This window comes from Heliangelus exortis, chromosome 5, assembly GCF_036169615.1.
Source record: "Heliangelus exortis chromosome 5, bHelExo1.hap1, whole genome shotgun sequence".
Lineage (NCBI taxonomy): Eukaryota > Metazoa > Chordata > Aves > Apodiformes > Trochilidae > Heliangelus > Heliangelus exortis.
Genome location: NC_092426.1, coordinates 3,771,748 through 3,785,558, shown reverse-complemented (window position 1 = coordinate 3,785,558; position 13,811 = coordinate 3,771,748). Strand labels below are relative to the sequence as shown.

At 46.1% G+C, this 13,811-nt stretch overlaps 2 protein-coding genes across 5 annotated transcripts in view; one reads left to right on the top strand and one right to left on the bottom strand.

The window, feature by feature from the left end:
• Positions 1-2,272: 2,272 nt before the first annotated feature.
• Positions 2,273-11,536, bottom strand: SOCS4 (suppressor of cytokine signaling 4). Of its 2 annotated transcripts, XM_071745217.1 has the most exons (3): positions 11,252-11,536; positions 4,560-4,642; positions 2,273-4,120 (listed from the first exon to the last, which is right to left on the bottom strand). In XM_071745217.1, the coding sequence occupies exon 3, from the start codon at positions 4,024-4,026 to the stop codon at positions 2,716-2,718; it is 1,311 nt and encodes a 436-aa protein (XP_071601318.1). In that variant the 5' UTR covers positions 4,027-4,120; positions 4,560-4,642; positions 11,252-11,536; the 3' UTR covers positions 2,273-2,715. The 2 variants fall into 2 exon arrangements, with proteins under 2 accessions (XP_071601318.1, XP_071601317.1); XM_071745216.1 differs by lacking the exon at positions 4,560-4,642.
• A 102-nt stretch (positions 11,537-11,638) lies between these two features.
• The window catches only part of WDHD1 (WD repeat and HMG-box DNA binding protein 1), a 37,564-nt gene continuing 35,391 nt past the window's right edge, over positions 11,639-13,811 (top strand). For 2 of the 3 annotated variants that reach the window (XM_071745206.1, XM_071745204.1), the window contains exons 1-2: positions 11,890-11,978; positions 12,202-12,291. In XM_071745206.1, coding sequence (XP_071601307.1) covers positions 12,215-12,291 — 77 coding nt within the window. In that variant the 5' untranslated portion in view covers positions 11,890-11,978; positions 12,202-12,214. Of the gene's footprint in view, positions 11,716-11,889; positions 11,979-12,201; positions 12,292-13,811 lie in introns of those variants that run through there. The other variant, XM_071745205.1, reaches the window with a different exon arrangement.

Sequence of the window (13,811 nt, the reverse complement as noted above, 5' to 3'; positions counted from 1 at the left end):
AGAGCTTTTGAGTCATAGAATCATAGAATCATAGAATTAGCTGGGTTGGAAGGGACCTCAGAGCTCATCAAGTCCAACCCTTGATCCACTCCCACTGCAGTTCCCAGCCCATGGCACTGAGTGCCACATCCAGGCTCTTTTGAAATAGCTCCAGGGATGGAGAATCCACCCCTTCCCTGGGCAGCCCATTCCAATGGCTGAGCACCCTCTCCAGAAAGAAATTCTTTCTAATGTCCAACCTAAACCTCCCCTGGCACAACTTGAGACCTCTTGTGCCCTCTTGTCTTGCTGAGAGTTGCCTGGGAAAAGAGCCCAACCCCCCCCTGGCTCCAACCTCCTTTCAGGGAGTTGGAGAGAGTGATGAGGTCTCCCCTGAGCCTCCTCTTCTCCAGGCTGAACAGCCCCAGCTCTCTCAGCCTCTCTTCATAGGGCCTGTGCTCGAGTCCCTTCACCAGCCTGGTTGCCCTCCTTTGGACCTGTTCCAGGACCTCGATATCCTTCCTGAACTGAGGGGCCCAGAACTGAACACAGGACTCGAGGTGTGGCCTCACCAGGGCTGAGTCCAACCATATCAAACTCCACCAACCAAATGCAGACAGCAATGGCGATTGAACGGAAGCAGCAGGAGGAGAAGAAGGCAGAAAAAAAAGGGCAATTTTTCTGCCATCAGTCAGACAATTATCATTTGCATATGGAGGAGGGAGAATCTCAGCTGGTAGGAGCTCTTAGAAATGTATCAATAAAGCCAGGCTGATTTATAGCAGCTGAGAGATTGTCCTGCAGCCTGTTCATCCGATGCGATAGATTGATGCGTTCCCATTTTCCCCCTGGAGACTTTGGTTCAGAACCTATTTAAAACTCAGTGAAAACAAACAGCCTGGTCTCTAAGCAGATGTCCCTGGAAATCTGTTTACATCATCACACTGACAGCAATGTAGTGGAAAGGGGATTCTCTGCAGGGGACAGGGGGCAAAGGGAAGGGCAGCAGGTCCCCAGTGGAGCTGCGTGGCAAAACTTCCTTGGTAACTCCTGGAGTACCCAGCTCACAGGATGGACCTGATGTCCACAAATCCATGGGATTCTGTGCAAAGTGAAATGGAAAGATTCAAAGAGAAGTATTTCTTAGTCTCAGGCTGCAAGCTGGAAGCCAGACTCTATGGCACTGTACAGCCTGCACACCTAGAAAACCTCAGGCAGAGGGGTAACTGCTGGTTTTTGATAAGATCTTTTGCATGCATGAAATTAAACACATTTGTAATTCTGCAGGCTGGCAGTTTCAGAAGATACAAAAGCTCCCTGTGATCAAAGGAGAGGAAGCAGCAGGGTGGTTGTAGTTACAATTACATCATCTCACACAGCTTTGGCTGAGCAACTCTGAGCCCAGATTTGCCAGAGGAGGATAAAACACCAAGAGAAGAGAACAGCTCTGCAGGTCACACCTGGAGCTGCACCCCCAGGCCAGCCTGGAAAGCAAAAGAGTTTCTTGCCTGGACCCAGATCCACGGAGTCTCACTGGGATTTCTCCACTAATTCAGATCTGCCTATCCATGTAATGTAAGTAATGCTTTTAGGAGCATTATCCATGCATGGTTTTCCTGGACATGGAATTTGGCAGGAGGCCACCCCACCAAATGCTTCACATTGCAAGAAAAATCTGCAGACTTCTTTTAACTATACTTATTTAAAAAAAAACCCCAAACCAACCCTCCTACTAAGAAAGCAAGAAAGTTATTATCAAGTCAGGATCAACTGTGCAAGATAAGAAAGTTTAATATGCAGATTTTTAAGGAAATCTCTTCCTTAATCTCTTCCCTCCCACCCCATGCTTTCTCATTCCAGCAGCAGCAGCTCCTGGAGTGAAAACTGGGTATATTTCTTATAATGAAACAGTAACATAGAAATTGATTTACCAACTCCTAGCCCCATCTATCATAAGTAACTATATCTTTATCCCTTCCAGACACTGATCAAATCCCAGTTTATGAGCTGTTTGCTTTTTACTGCTATTATAGAAAATGAAAAGCTGCTCGTGAAAACCCTTCCTCTTTTCCAGCCAAAATCTTTTCACAGCCAGTTTGGACACGTTTGTTCCTGTACTGAGTGGTGTCCTGAACTTGAATTGTTTTTCACCTCCCTGGTGTTTAGTCCCCTGCTGTATTTATAGCAAGATCATATCCCCTTTCAAACTTCATTTTGCTAGGAATAGTAATGTTAGAAATAGATGGATTCATTTACTGTATTAGATAAGGATGGACATACACACAGAGAGAGAGAGAGGCCAGAGCACTTGTTTTAAAAGAAATGCTGAAAATACAGATGAGTCAACCTTTAGTTAACAGTGCATAATTTCAAACATGTCAGCAACATATGCAAATTACAATACAAAAGACAGATCAAGTTCAAAACTGATTTTCAGGAGTTTTTAGAACTAAAGGCTACCCACTTACAGAAATACCAGAAAGCCTACCTTAAATTCCCTAAAACTCTAAGTCTGGGAACAGTACCAAAAGCCCACAATGAATTTAACTTCTAAAAAAGAGAGCTGGGAAGACTCAGTACAATTTGGTAAAAAAGTCTTAGAAGTTAGTTTGGGTGGTAAATAACCTGCAGAATAATTTAAAAAAACAACAACAACAACAACAAACCAGACGGAAGAAAAAGACTGAATATTCTATTTGTCTCTTTAGAGACAATTTCATTTCATAAAAATATTCTCTAGCTTTGCTGCTCTGGCACATCAATCCTGAGTACTCTAACTTTTGATTTGTAATGATATTCCTTCAGATACAGCTTCACTGATGGAGGGATGGGAAGGGCATCGATGCCATCGTAAGTTGTGCAGTTGCAAATAACCGTTCTACAGATGTGCTGGAGGGAAAAAGGAAAAGTCCTGTTCAGTGGAGTGGATAAAAGTGGTTCAAAGAACATACAGGAACTCGGATCTTTGTAGTGCTCCAGGAGTCCAGTGATGTCAGGAGAATGGAAGACACAAGGATCGTGGGCATCAAAGCTGAAGTTGTGGTTCCACTGCTCTATCCGGGCGTGGAGGGAGCGGCTGTAGCGCCTGAAGCTCACAGAAAACAAATAATCCTCCTGGGCAGAATCTCGTAATAAAAATGTTCCCTCTGGCTTTCCTTCTAGCAGTGCCTCAGCTGCATATTTATCCATGACTCCCCAGTAGCAGGGGTTGTTATTGATCTGGAGGAGGTCTGGGACCAGGCAGTGGACATAATCGATCTGCGTGTGGTATTTCGGAGGCGTTTCCATCCGTAGCAGCTCATCATCCGTTTCCCATTTGGGTTTATTCCTTTTCCTAGAACTTGTGCAGAGTGTTATAACCTCATCATCAGAGTCCATATCGCTCTCATCTTTGCTGCTCCTTGCCACCTTACCCGTGACCAACTCAGACCTCAGGTCACCCCTTGAGGAGCTGCTGTCAGTGAAGTCACTGGACTGGGAGGGAGAGTCCATTCCCCCGTTGGCAATCTCATCGTCTGGCAGCTGATCCTCCTTTTCCTCCTGCTGGGATAAGTCAGTAATCATCCACTCCTCTGCTTTGGGACTCAGAGGGGCTGTGTGGCGTTTGATCAAGTGCCACCGAAAAGCCAGCTCTGAGCGTGGGGGGAAAGGACACTTATCCAGCATTAACTCACTGAGGTGAATTTTCCTTTTGGATGGCATTCCCGAGGCGTGCCGGCTGCCACAGTTCTTGATGGGGAAGCACTGGCCCACAGCATCCTGCAGCTTCTGTTTCAGAGACCGCCCCAAAAACCTATGGCCACAGGAACGGTCCAGATCCAGCTCGATAGAGGAGCAGCTGTACTTCCTCTCTTGGCTCCTTAAATGAGTCCCTGATCTTCCCACATCACTTGCTGGCTCAGTGTCAGAACAGTGCTCGCTCTTTTTAGACCAGGAGAGCTTCTTTCCACTCCAGACATACCCATCCTTTCTGTCTGCACTTCTGCTCCGGCTGCTTTTGGGTCTCACGTCGATGTTTTTTGTGTTGCCTTCCTTATTTTCTGCCATTTTTGACAGCTTGGCTTCCCAAGTTGCCAGAAAACAAACACAAAGTCTTGCTTGTAGGGATTTTCTAGTTCCTCGAGGCACTTTCTGGAAATCTCTAAGGAAGAAGAAAACACAGCTGAGTTACCAGGTACACAGGGCAACAGCAACAATTAATTGCTAACCTAATCTAAAAATAATCTAAAAATAGTGCAAAAATAATCCAAAAATAATATGATTCAGCTGAATCCACTAGATCACCCCAAAAATCTGAGCCCATGGAACGTGCTCTTAACCTTTCTTTGGGAAAAGCATCCTCCAGAATAAACCATTTGAGGTGTTTTCAGTGTATCCCTTCTGACCAGGCAGCAGAGCAGAGTTTTAGGTGCTGGCAATCTGTTGTGCCCAGGTCCATTCTAACCAGAAGCACTTCCCCTGGCAGGTGACACTGCTTTAGCTGTTTACTGAGCAAATTCTGCATCTCTTCCAAATAACCTTTCAAGAAGGAACAAGCCAGAACAGAAACAACTAGGTCAGGGTACAAAGAGCTACTGTACCTAGATGATATGCCTGTTTGTTACTAATCCACAGGGTGGGATGCCAGAGATCTTGTTCTTAACTGACACTTTTGGGTCACTTTCTGGATAGGAAAAAAAAAAAAAAAAATTTAAATTATATCAGTCACAGATCCCATCAATTTCTGAAAGCTGTTTTCCTTTGCCTTTTCAAACAGAGCTTGAAAATACTGAGCCCCTAAGGGATTGAAATATCTGGGGCTTTACATACTGAAAAGGATTAAAACAAATCCAGTCCCTTACTAAAAGCAATTTTAAAAGGCTGTGAAAGATGGAACTGCTTATTACTCATTAGAGAAGAAAGTTTACATTATTAAAATCAGTGTTGCTCTGAGAACCACAGTTGCTGATTTCATTCTCTTTTGTTTCCAAAAAGTGTATTGAATTCTCAGACAGATAAGAGGGTTCCTTTTGAATGCTGCACTTGGAAAAAGAAAGAAAGAACAAAAATCCTCTTTTGATTACTCGGTTGAAAGCAGAGCAGAATTTATTTTTTTTTTTCAAGGTAGACAGACAGCAATATGTTCTGTGTGCTGTTCACTCCCCAAGGCACAGCAGAACACAGGAATATCTCTCCCATCACATACCATGATGCTCTTGCACCAAGTGATGTGCAGCTCCTCTCTTCCATTGAGTTTTTCTGGCTGTTGTGCTGGTTTTGTTTTTTTTTGGTTTGGTTTCTTTTTTTTCAAAAAAAAAGAACCAAACCCAAAACACTAATTGACATGGTAAATACTAGGCAGGAAAAGAAAAGGGCATCCACTTCCTCTCTCCATTCAATCCATTCTCATCACCAGGATTAGCCAGCATGACACAACCTCTCTGCACTCCCCTGGGGCTGCACAGGCTGAGTTTTAGTCTCTGCTCTCAGTAAAAGAATAAGGCTGCTGTGCCAAGAGGCTTAGATGCAATCTGAGGGCCAAATGCAGCCCAGGTGTAACTTTCACCCAGGAATTTTTTGACATTACATTCCTTATTTACAGCTCACTAACCTGAGAGCTGCAGGGGAAAGGGACAGGGAGGGGAAAGGAGGAGATGCTAAATGCAGAATGAGGGTGAGAGAGGTTAAATATTGCAAAAATGCTGGAAAAAAAAAGGCATTAGAGCAAGCTAGGTGAACAGTACCTCACTGGTACCAAGTGGAATCACAGAATTGGGTCCATGTTCCAGCAATTACAAATCAAGGTTGCAATAAAGATTTCTTTTTTCTTCTCTAAGGATTTTGCAAACTGCTTTTCAGTGAAAGCACTGCAGGATGCAATGCAGGTAGGACAAAGGCAACATTTGTGTATAGCACCCAAACCACCTTTATTTAGACCAACATAGGTGGATTACTTTTGTAACACTGTTATTTTTCACCCAGAAACAGTGAAGCACTGAATCTTCTTAGAACAGAGGTAAAAAAGCAATCCCATTTACCCTCCTGGTGATAATCTGAAATAACTGGAGAAAAAAAAAAGTTATTCTGGATTCAGCCTGTGATAAAATACATGAAATCTCTCTATATGGGATTTTTAATTGGGCAGAGAGATACCACTGAGGTTGCAAAGTCAAGTACTTAAAAATTAGGATAGGACAGTTTGTAATTGCTTTTGAAGCCTTCAATTATCTCAGTCTGTGCATCCAGCCCATAAAAGGAACAAGAAGAGGCAGGACGTGGGCTTTTAATTAAAAACTGCAAAACCTACAAAACCCCAGAAATGCTGAAAAGGCCCATTATCTCCTGACTTCAGCCTTGCAACTGAAATAAGCTCAGAGTTTTGTGTCATTTCTGGGTTGTTTGTTGTATTTAACTGTAAAGCCACCTTCTACTTTGTACCTTTTTTTTTAATTTTTTTTTTTCTTTTTCCTTTTTTTTTCTTTTTTTTTCTTTTTTCTTCCTCCTTTTTTTCTTTCTTTCTTTTCTATGGCAACTCATTCGTGGTACCTGAACCCTGAAAACTTCCAAGAGGAGAAAGAGCACGTGATGCTGCAGGACATGGACCATTAGCCAGCAGCAGGGAAAGCTGTTTCCCTGGGGTTTGGAGGCTGCTGGAACCAAGGCACCAATTCTGCCACGTCAGAGCAGTAATTGCTAATCAGACAGAACACTGGACCTGTGAAAAAAACATGGGATAAATGAAAAAAAAAAAAAAAAAAAGGGGGATGGCATCCTACCAAAGCCAGGTTTGAACTTGACCTTGCAAAGGAAGAGTAAAGGATGGTTCGGTGGTCAGGCTGAGACTCAGAAGACAAAACCTTGGTTCCCAAATCTGCTAAAAAGGTCCAAAAGCTGGCAGGCAAGCTGCCTGCTGAGACAAGCACCTGTATGCAGATGCCCAAATCCCACTGCTTGGCATTGAAACACGGGGTGATGCCTTCATACCTTTCCAAATCCATGATTCACAGCCCCACTGGTAAAATGAGGACGGAAAATAATTTGGCTGCTGGAAAGGGCAGTGAGGCACTCAGGGCACTTGGGGCTATCCACCTAAACCTGCTATTACTTTCTCTCCAGATATCCAAGTGTGTGCTGTGCATCCACTAATGGCTCCAGCACAAGAGAAAGAGCAGGAGAGGTGGGCAAGGATAAAAGAAAGAGACAAGGGAGCCTGCTTTTCCCTACAGGGGAAGGTTCAAGGGAGGAGTGCAGCTCTGTGCAGCTTGCACGCATCAGTTCCCAGATCTTTTTTGGGAGATAAAATTAGTCTCCTGCCTACAAAAGCCTTCTTCTATGTGGGGACACCCCAGGCATCTTGAAAGCAGGCAGACTTGACAAAACCCTTCCACTTGGAACGTGTCCTCTGAAGCAAACAGCAAGAGAAAGCAACGTGCAGGGGGGAGCAGAGTTCACTTGGGGCCATGGGATCTGGCTTGTAGTTCAAGGTTATCCAACACTGTCACAGCTTCCAGTCCCTGAGGACAAGCAGAGTGCTGGGTGGGTTGTGTTGTTGTTTTTTGTTGCTCCCTCCTCCAGGGGCACCTCTCCTGCAGAGGGGTGGGGGGCGACAAGCACAGATGCATAAGATGCCTTTTTTTTTTGTTCAAGCACTGTGCCCCAACACAAAGACTTCAAGCCCAAGCTAAAAGCAGTATCTAGCAGCTATTTGGAGGCAGGAAGAGCATTACCCCCTAGCAGAGGTAGCCTGCTATCAACACCTGTGATAAGACAGCCACAGCCTCAACCTATGTCTCATTAAATCAGCAGCAAATACCCAATACCTCCAAAAGAACAATCAAAACCCTAAGAATAGACTTTTTTTTAAATTTATTCATTAAATATTGAATTGCTTTACCTAGATATTACTGTCCTAAGATACCAGACCTTTGCCTATAGCCCACTACCTCCAAGTCCTCTTCATCAAGCTGCTTCCCTTTTGGTGCAATGAACAGGAACAGCGTGGCCAGCAGGTCCAGGGAAGGGATTCTGCCCCTGTGCTCAGCCCTGGGGAGGCCACAGCTTGAGTCCTGTGTCCAGTTCTGGGCCCCTCAGCTCAGGAAGGAGATTGAGGTGCTGGAGCAGGTCCAGAGAAGAGCAAGGAGGCTGGGAAGGGATCCAGCACAAGTCCTGTGAGGAAGGGCTGAGGGAGCTGGGGGTGTTGAGGCTGGAGAAGAGGAGGCTCAGGGGAGACCTCATCACTCTCTCCAACTCCCTGAAAGGAGGTTGGAGCCAGGGGGGGGTTGGGCTCTTTTCCCAGGCAACTCTCAGCAAGACAAGAGGGCACAAGAGGTCTCAAGTTGTGCCAGGGGAGGTTTAGGTTGGACATGAGAAAGAATTTCTTTCTGGAGAGGGTGATCAGCCATTGGAATGGGCTGCCCAGGGAAGGGGTGGATTCTCCATCCCTGGAGATATTTCAAAAGAGCCTGGATGTGGCACTCAGTGCCATGGGCTGGGAACTGCAGTGGGAGTGGATCAAGGGTTGGACTTGATGAGCTCTGAGGTCCCTTCCAACCCAGCCAGTTCTATGATTCTATGATAAGAAGCAAATGGGGGAGGTTTCCAGCCCTCCCTCCCACTCAGAGCCAGTGTGGGCTCAGGGATGGTCTGTCCATGTACTGGAAACTTCCATAGATGGAGATCCCACCATCTCTTTGGTGCTTCTCTGGTACGCAACCCTTCTAGAGAAGGAAGAATTTGGAAAGTTTTCTGTCCAAGTATCCAAAAGCCAAAGCCTGGCTGTATTGTAACAAGGAGACTCACACACAAAGGAACAATAAACAATTTTGGGCTTGCTCTGGAAGTTGGTATTCTTCTAGAGCTGATGGAATTCTGAGAGAGAAAAGTGAGCTGTAATCAACTGGAATAGTTTCCTTTTTTTCTTTCATCATACACAGAAGTTATTAAAAAAAAAAAGATTTCTCACCAGTCACATGCTGTTTTCATTAATTTTGCCCATTTAGTACTTGGCCACAAGACCACATCTTAAAACCTGAACTTCCCCTGAATTTGAGCTGTTATTGACTTATTCTGGAAAAAAGCCCAACCTATTAAGGATAACATTAAGTCTCAATTCCCCTGCCTTAACTTATTTTTCTTCAGTTTTGACTATGTTTATTTTGAGTTATGATACCATCCAAAAATACCCCAGCTGGACTCCAGAGGCCTTCCCAAGCAAATCAAAGCAACAATCACATCCACAGGAAAGAAACTAAGGATACCAATGATAACCTACAACACCTCTAACTTGGAAACACCCTTCATCTTGGCTCTGCAGACCCCAGGGCTGGAGGAGAACCGAGCCCAGCACTGCTTTATCCACAGCAGGGAGGTTGATGTGATCTGGGAGGGCTGCTCACACCTCCAGCTTTAATGAAAAGCTGCTCAGGAGCTGAAGGAGAGGCAGGCAGTGCTTGGCAGCCCCGCAGGAGCCTGGCTGGAGCACTAAATCAGGAAAAGCTTTATGGTCCATGACCCACACTTGGTGCTCCACCCAGAAACTGAATGGGAGAGCAGCAGCGATTCCCTGCTCTCCCCCTGAGGCCACTCACACCTACTCATCAACTCAGCAGCAGGTTGAGCTCCTTGCCACGATTTAAAGAATTAACCTGGCATTTAATGCCACACCACCTCGGATGTGAAAGCCACGAGGTCCCCCTGTGGCTGAGGGATCCCCCCCACCCCGCAAAAAACCCCTTTTCCCCCATGATGTTCAAAGAGTTATCCCAGCTGGCTGCTCCTCCAGGCAATGAATGCAAGGGATTGAACTTAAAATGGCATTTGGATGGTGAAATATTTTAGGTGCAGTTTGTACGAGGGCTTCTGGAAATTAAAATAATCGAGGAAAATAAATACAGTTGACAAGCACTTGTCTCCGGCTCAGGCAGCAGCAGCTTGCAGTAAGAATAGCTTGGTCTTCCCACTCATCTGATAAGTGGTTCAGCTGGAATAATTTTTTTGCTAGAACACGTTATTCTCCCCAGAAATCACGATTTACTGAAACGTGTCAGGATACACCCATGGAAAACATGGCTCTAGACAACTTCCACGAGGTTTAATAATGAAATCTGGGCATTTATTTATTTATTTTCTTCCTAAAAAAGAAGCGTGCCTGCTTTGTAATCCTGTCACTTAGTCATTCATGAAAGTACCAACAATGTGACTGTTTCAGAGAGCCCAGCCACATTTCCAATACAAATAAATCACTCTGCTCACCCCAACCACCGATAACTCTGCTGCAGACCAAAACTGAAGATAAAAGGGCTTTGCCTGGAAGCAATTTTTCTTAGAAGCAGGAATAAACTGAGCCAGATCATTAAAGCAACATAAAGGGAAAACAGCACTCTGGGTTTTTAATCCCTATTTCAAGTCTGTCGAGCTCCAGAATATTTTTTTGTGCTTCGAGAACCAATCCAGGCACCTTTCCTCCTATTTTTCCACAATGATTTTTTTTCTTTTTACATTGCAATCGTTACCTGCCTAACTACAACCACTGTCAGCTGTATCTAGCACAGGCATGGGTGCTTTCCTCCTATTTTTCCACAATTTTTTTTTTTTTTTTTTCTTTTTACATTGCAATCGTTACCTGCCTAACTACAACCACTGTCAGCTGTATCTAGCACAGGCATGGGGATGGCTGTAATTAGAGTAATCCTATAATTACCATAACGATCTCCAACTGGGTTTGAGCCCACATCCTTTGCTGGGCCAAGACCCCTCCCCAGTCTCCTCGAAACGCTTTGGGGGTTCGGGCTAAATGGGGAGCAAGGGGACCTGCCCCTCATTTGGGCTTTTCTTGCCATTCCTGTGCCTCCTGGGAGACGGGTGGATTATTCAGACTGGCTACGAGGGAGAAATAGCTTGGTGCTGAGCCCCTGTGCCAGGTTTCCCAGAGAAGCTGTGGCTGCCCCATCCCTGGCAGTGTCTCAGCCCAGGTTGGATGGGGCTTGGAGCAACCTGGGCTGGTGGGAGGTGTCCCTGACCATGGCAGGGGGTAGCAATGGAGGAGATTTAATCTCCTTTCCAATTTACCCTACTGGGTATGATTCCATGCGGGATTGCCACCAAACCAGAGGTAGGTGCAGAGATACAGACACACACACGCACCCCGTACATCGGGGGCCGCGCACCCACCCACCCACTCGGGATTTTCGCAGGAAAAGCGAACACCCAGCCAGGGCCGAGCCCTCCCAGCTCCACGGGGGCACAGACCCCGCCTGACCCCTCCAGGCCCGGCTCTTCCCGACCCCCAACTTACCGAAGGGAGCGGCCGATGGCTCTCGCTGCCCTCCCCGGGGAAGCCGCTCCCTCAGCCGGGCAGGGCGGCCTGACCCGCGGCTCCGGCAGCAGCAGGAAGGTCGCCGGTACCTCGGTGCGGGTTACCGGAGAGAACGGCGGCAGCTCCGGATCCCCTCAGCCTGCGGAGCGGAGCAGCTCTGAAGCACCCCCGGCCGCTCCTATCGCCGCCATCCCTCCCCCTTTTCCTTTCCTTCCTTCCTTCCCACCCCCTCTCCTCTCCCGCCCGGTACCGGAGCGGCCTCAGCTCCGCCTGCGCGCAGCCCCGCCCCGGGTTCTGACGGGACAGGCCCGGCCCCGGGGGCGGGCTGGGCGCTGGGGCCGAGCGCGGGAAAGGCTGGAAGGGCGGCGGGGCCGGCACGGTGAGCGGGAGGGAGGGAGAGAAGGTTGCGGGGAGACCCCATTCCCCTCATCCCGGCGGGAGAGGTGGGGGGAGCCGCAGCCTATGATGGGGCAGGGTCGGGGGGGATGTCCCGGTGCATTCCCGGGTGGGCTGACCCGGCCCGGTTGGGCCTGCCTGGAGTGCTGGGTGTCTGTGGCTCCCCCTCCCCGGCAGCTGGGAATTTTTTTCCCATTTTTCTGTCGCATTCCCCTTCCCCAGCCAGGCCCTTCCCAGGTGTGGAGGTGGATCCCGCACCTGCCCGCCCGTAACCCGCTGAGGCCCAGCGGGGCCCGTCCCTCTCCTCACGGTGGGGATTGCTCCAGCGGTTCTGGCCCTACCCTGAGGCTCTTCCCAAAGCTTTTCCTTTTAATTTAACTTCATTACCCAACCTGGTTGAGTGGGATGTGTGTGTGTGTGTGTCCCATGGTAAGGGGGGGGGGGGTTGGGATTCGGTGGTCTTGAAGGCTCTTTCCAACCCTTTCCATGATTCCCTTGGTTTTATTGCTCCGCTTTTTGTTCTCCCTAAATAGGTGAAGGAGGAAGATGCCCTCTGTGCAGAAGCCCATGCGGTACGGCCACACCGAGGGCCACACGGATGTCTGCTTCGATGACACCGGGAGGTAATGGCTTTATTCCTGGAGACCCCTCTGAGGTGTGGGTAGGGACGGGGGGGGGCTTCTTCCCAGGATTTTCTGGACCAGCCACTGCTCCCTGAGGTACTGGGATGAGTTTATGTCCTGGCTTCGCCTGGCAAATCCTTTGGGGTTTTTTGCCTGTGTTGAGAACTGGCTGTATGGCATGTGGTTTGAAACCCAGAGTTCTGAAGTTACTGATTTACAACTTAAATGTAAACATATATATATATATATAGCATCTATGTGTATATATAGTCTATGTGTATATATATAAAACATCTTCATGCACTTTTTATAAGAGTGATTCACAGAATCCAGCAGAAATCTGGGTAGTGTGGGAGTAAATATATTCACATAAGCACTAGAAAATGAAAGATCTAGTTAGAAAGATTCAAAATTAGGCTTGTTATCTTTTCTTGTTATCCTTGTGCTACTTCCTGAATGTATAAACTAAATCTTTGCTCTTGCCTTATTGCTTAAAAATAAATGCTAAACCAGAAAACAAGCCCTCTCAGAATGACCTTGAGGGGTAAGTTGTGTACTGAGTAGAGTTTAATTCCATATTCTTAATGATTCCTTTCCTTAGTTTATTAACCTTGGTACAAAGAGGACTCTAATAACAATTCCTTGTGGTCACAAAAAGTCTTATTTGCTATTACACTGCAAATTTTTTTAAAAAAAGAAATAAATATCTCTGCTGCAGTCCACTGGTCCACTGCTGCTGAACTCTCCATCATCAAATATTCAAAATTAACACAGTGTTCTGTTGCTGTCAAAGCCCTTACAGAACTAAGAGCAATATCACAGCCTCACCACTGGCTTTGAAGCACTCTGCTGTTTAATTTTGTTTTTTTGAGGACTGCAAACAGTTTTAGAAAAAAAAAAAAAAAAGAATTCAAAGCTTGATTGTAAATTTGTGATGTCTTTAATTAAAAATGTTACTAAAACTTCTGTATATTTGCTCTGTGATTTCAGGTTGTTGTTTGCTTCATTAAAACTGTGAATTTCCAGCAAACATGATTCCTATATTAACTATTTTTTAAGGCTTCTTTAGGCCTGGAATGTGTTAAGCTTGTTAAACTTCAGTCAAGTATGCATTAAAACTCCTAGTTTTGCCCTCAACTTTGTACTTGGATGAAAGGCAAGTTTCCAGAGTCTTAAGAAGCAATAAAATGCCCAGGCCTTTGAGAAACTGCTAATGAAGTCCTTTGAGAAATAAGTGCTAATGAAGTCCTTTGAAAACTTCACTTTAGGTCCTGGAAAAAAAAAAAAATAAATGGATTGACAGGTAACATCTACAGGTTAGTTCAGATGAGTGCCAGGTCTAGCTGGTTCCCAGAGGCTTGAGGTGCTGCTACAACATGTGATTTCCCTCCCTCCCCATGTTTAATAAGCTACTGGCACATAATCAATGCAGGTAATCACTGTATCACAGAATGTTTATTGTGTTTCAATTAAAAAAAAAAAAACCATGAACCAACAACTGACCCTTCAGTAACATTTTC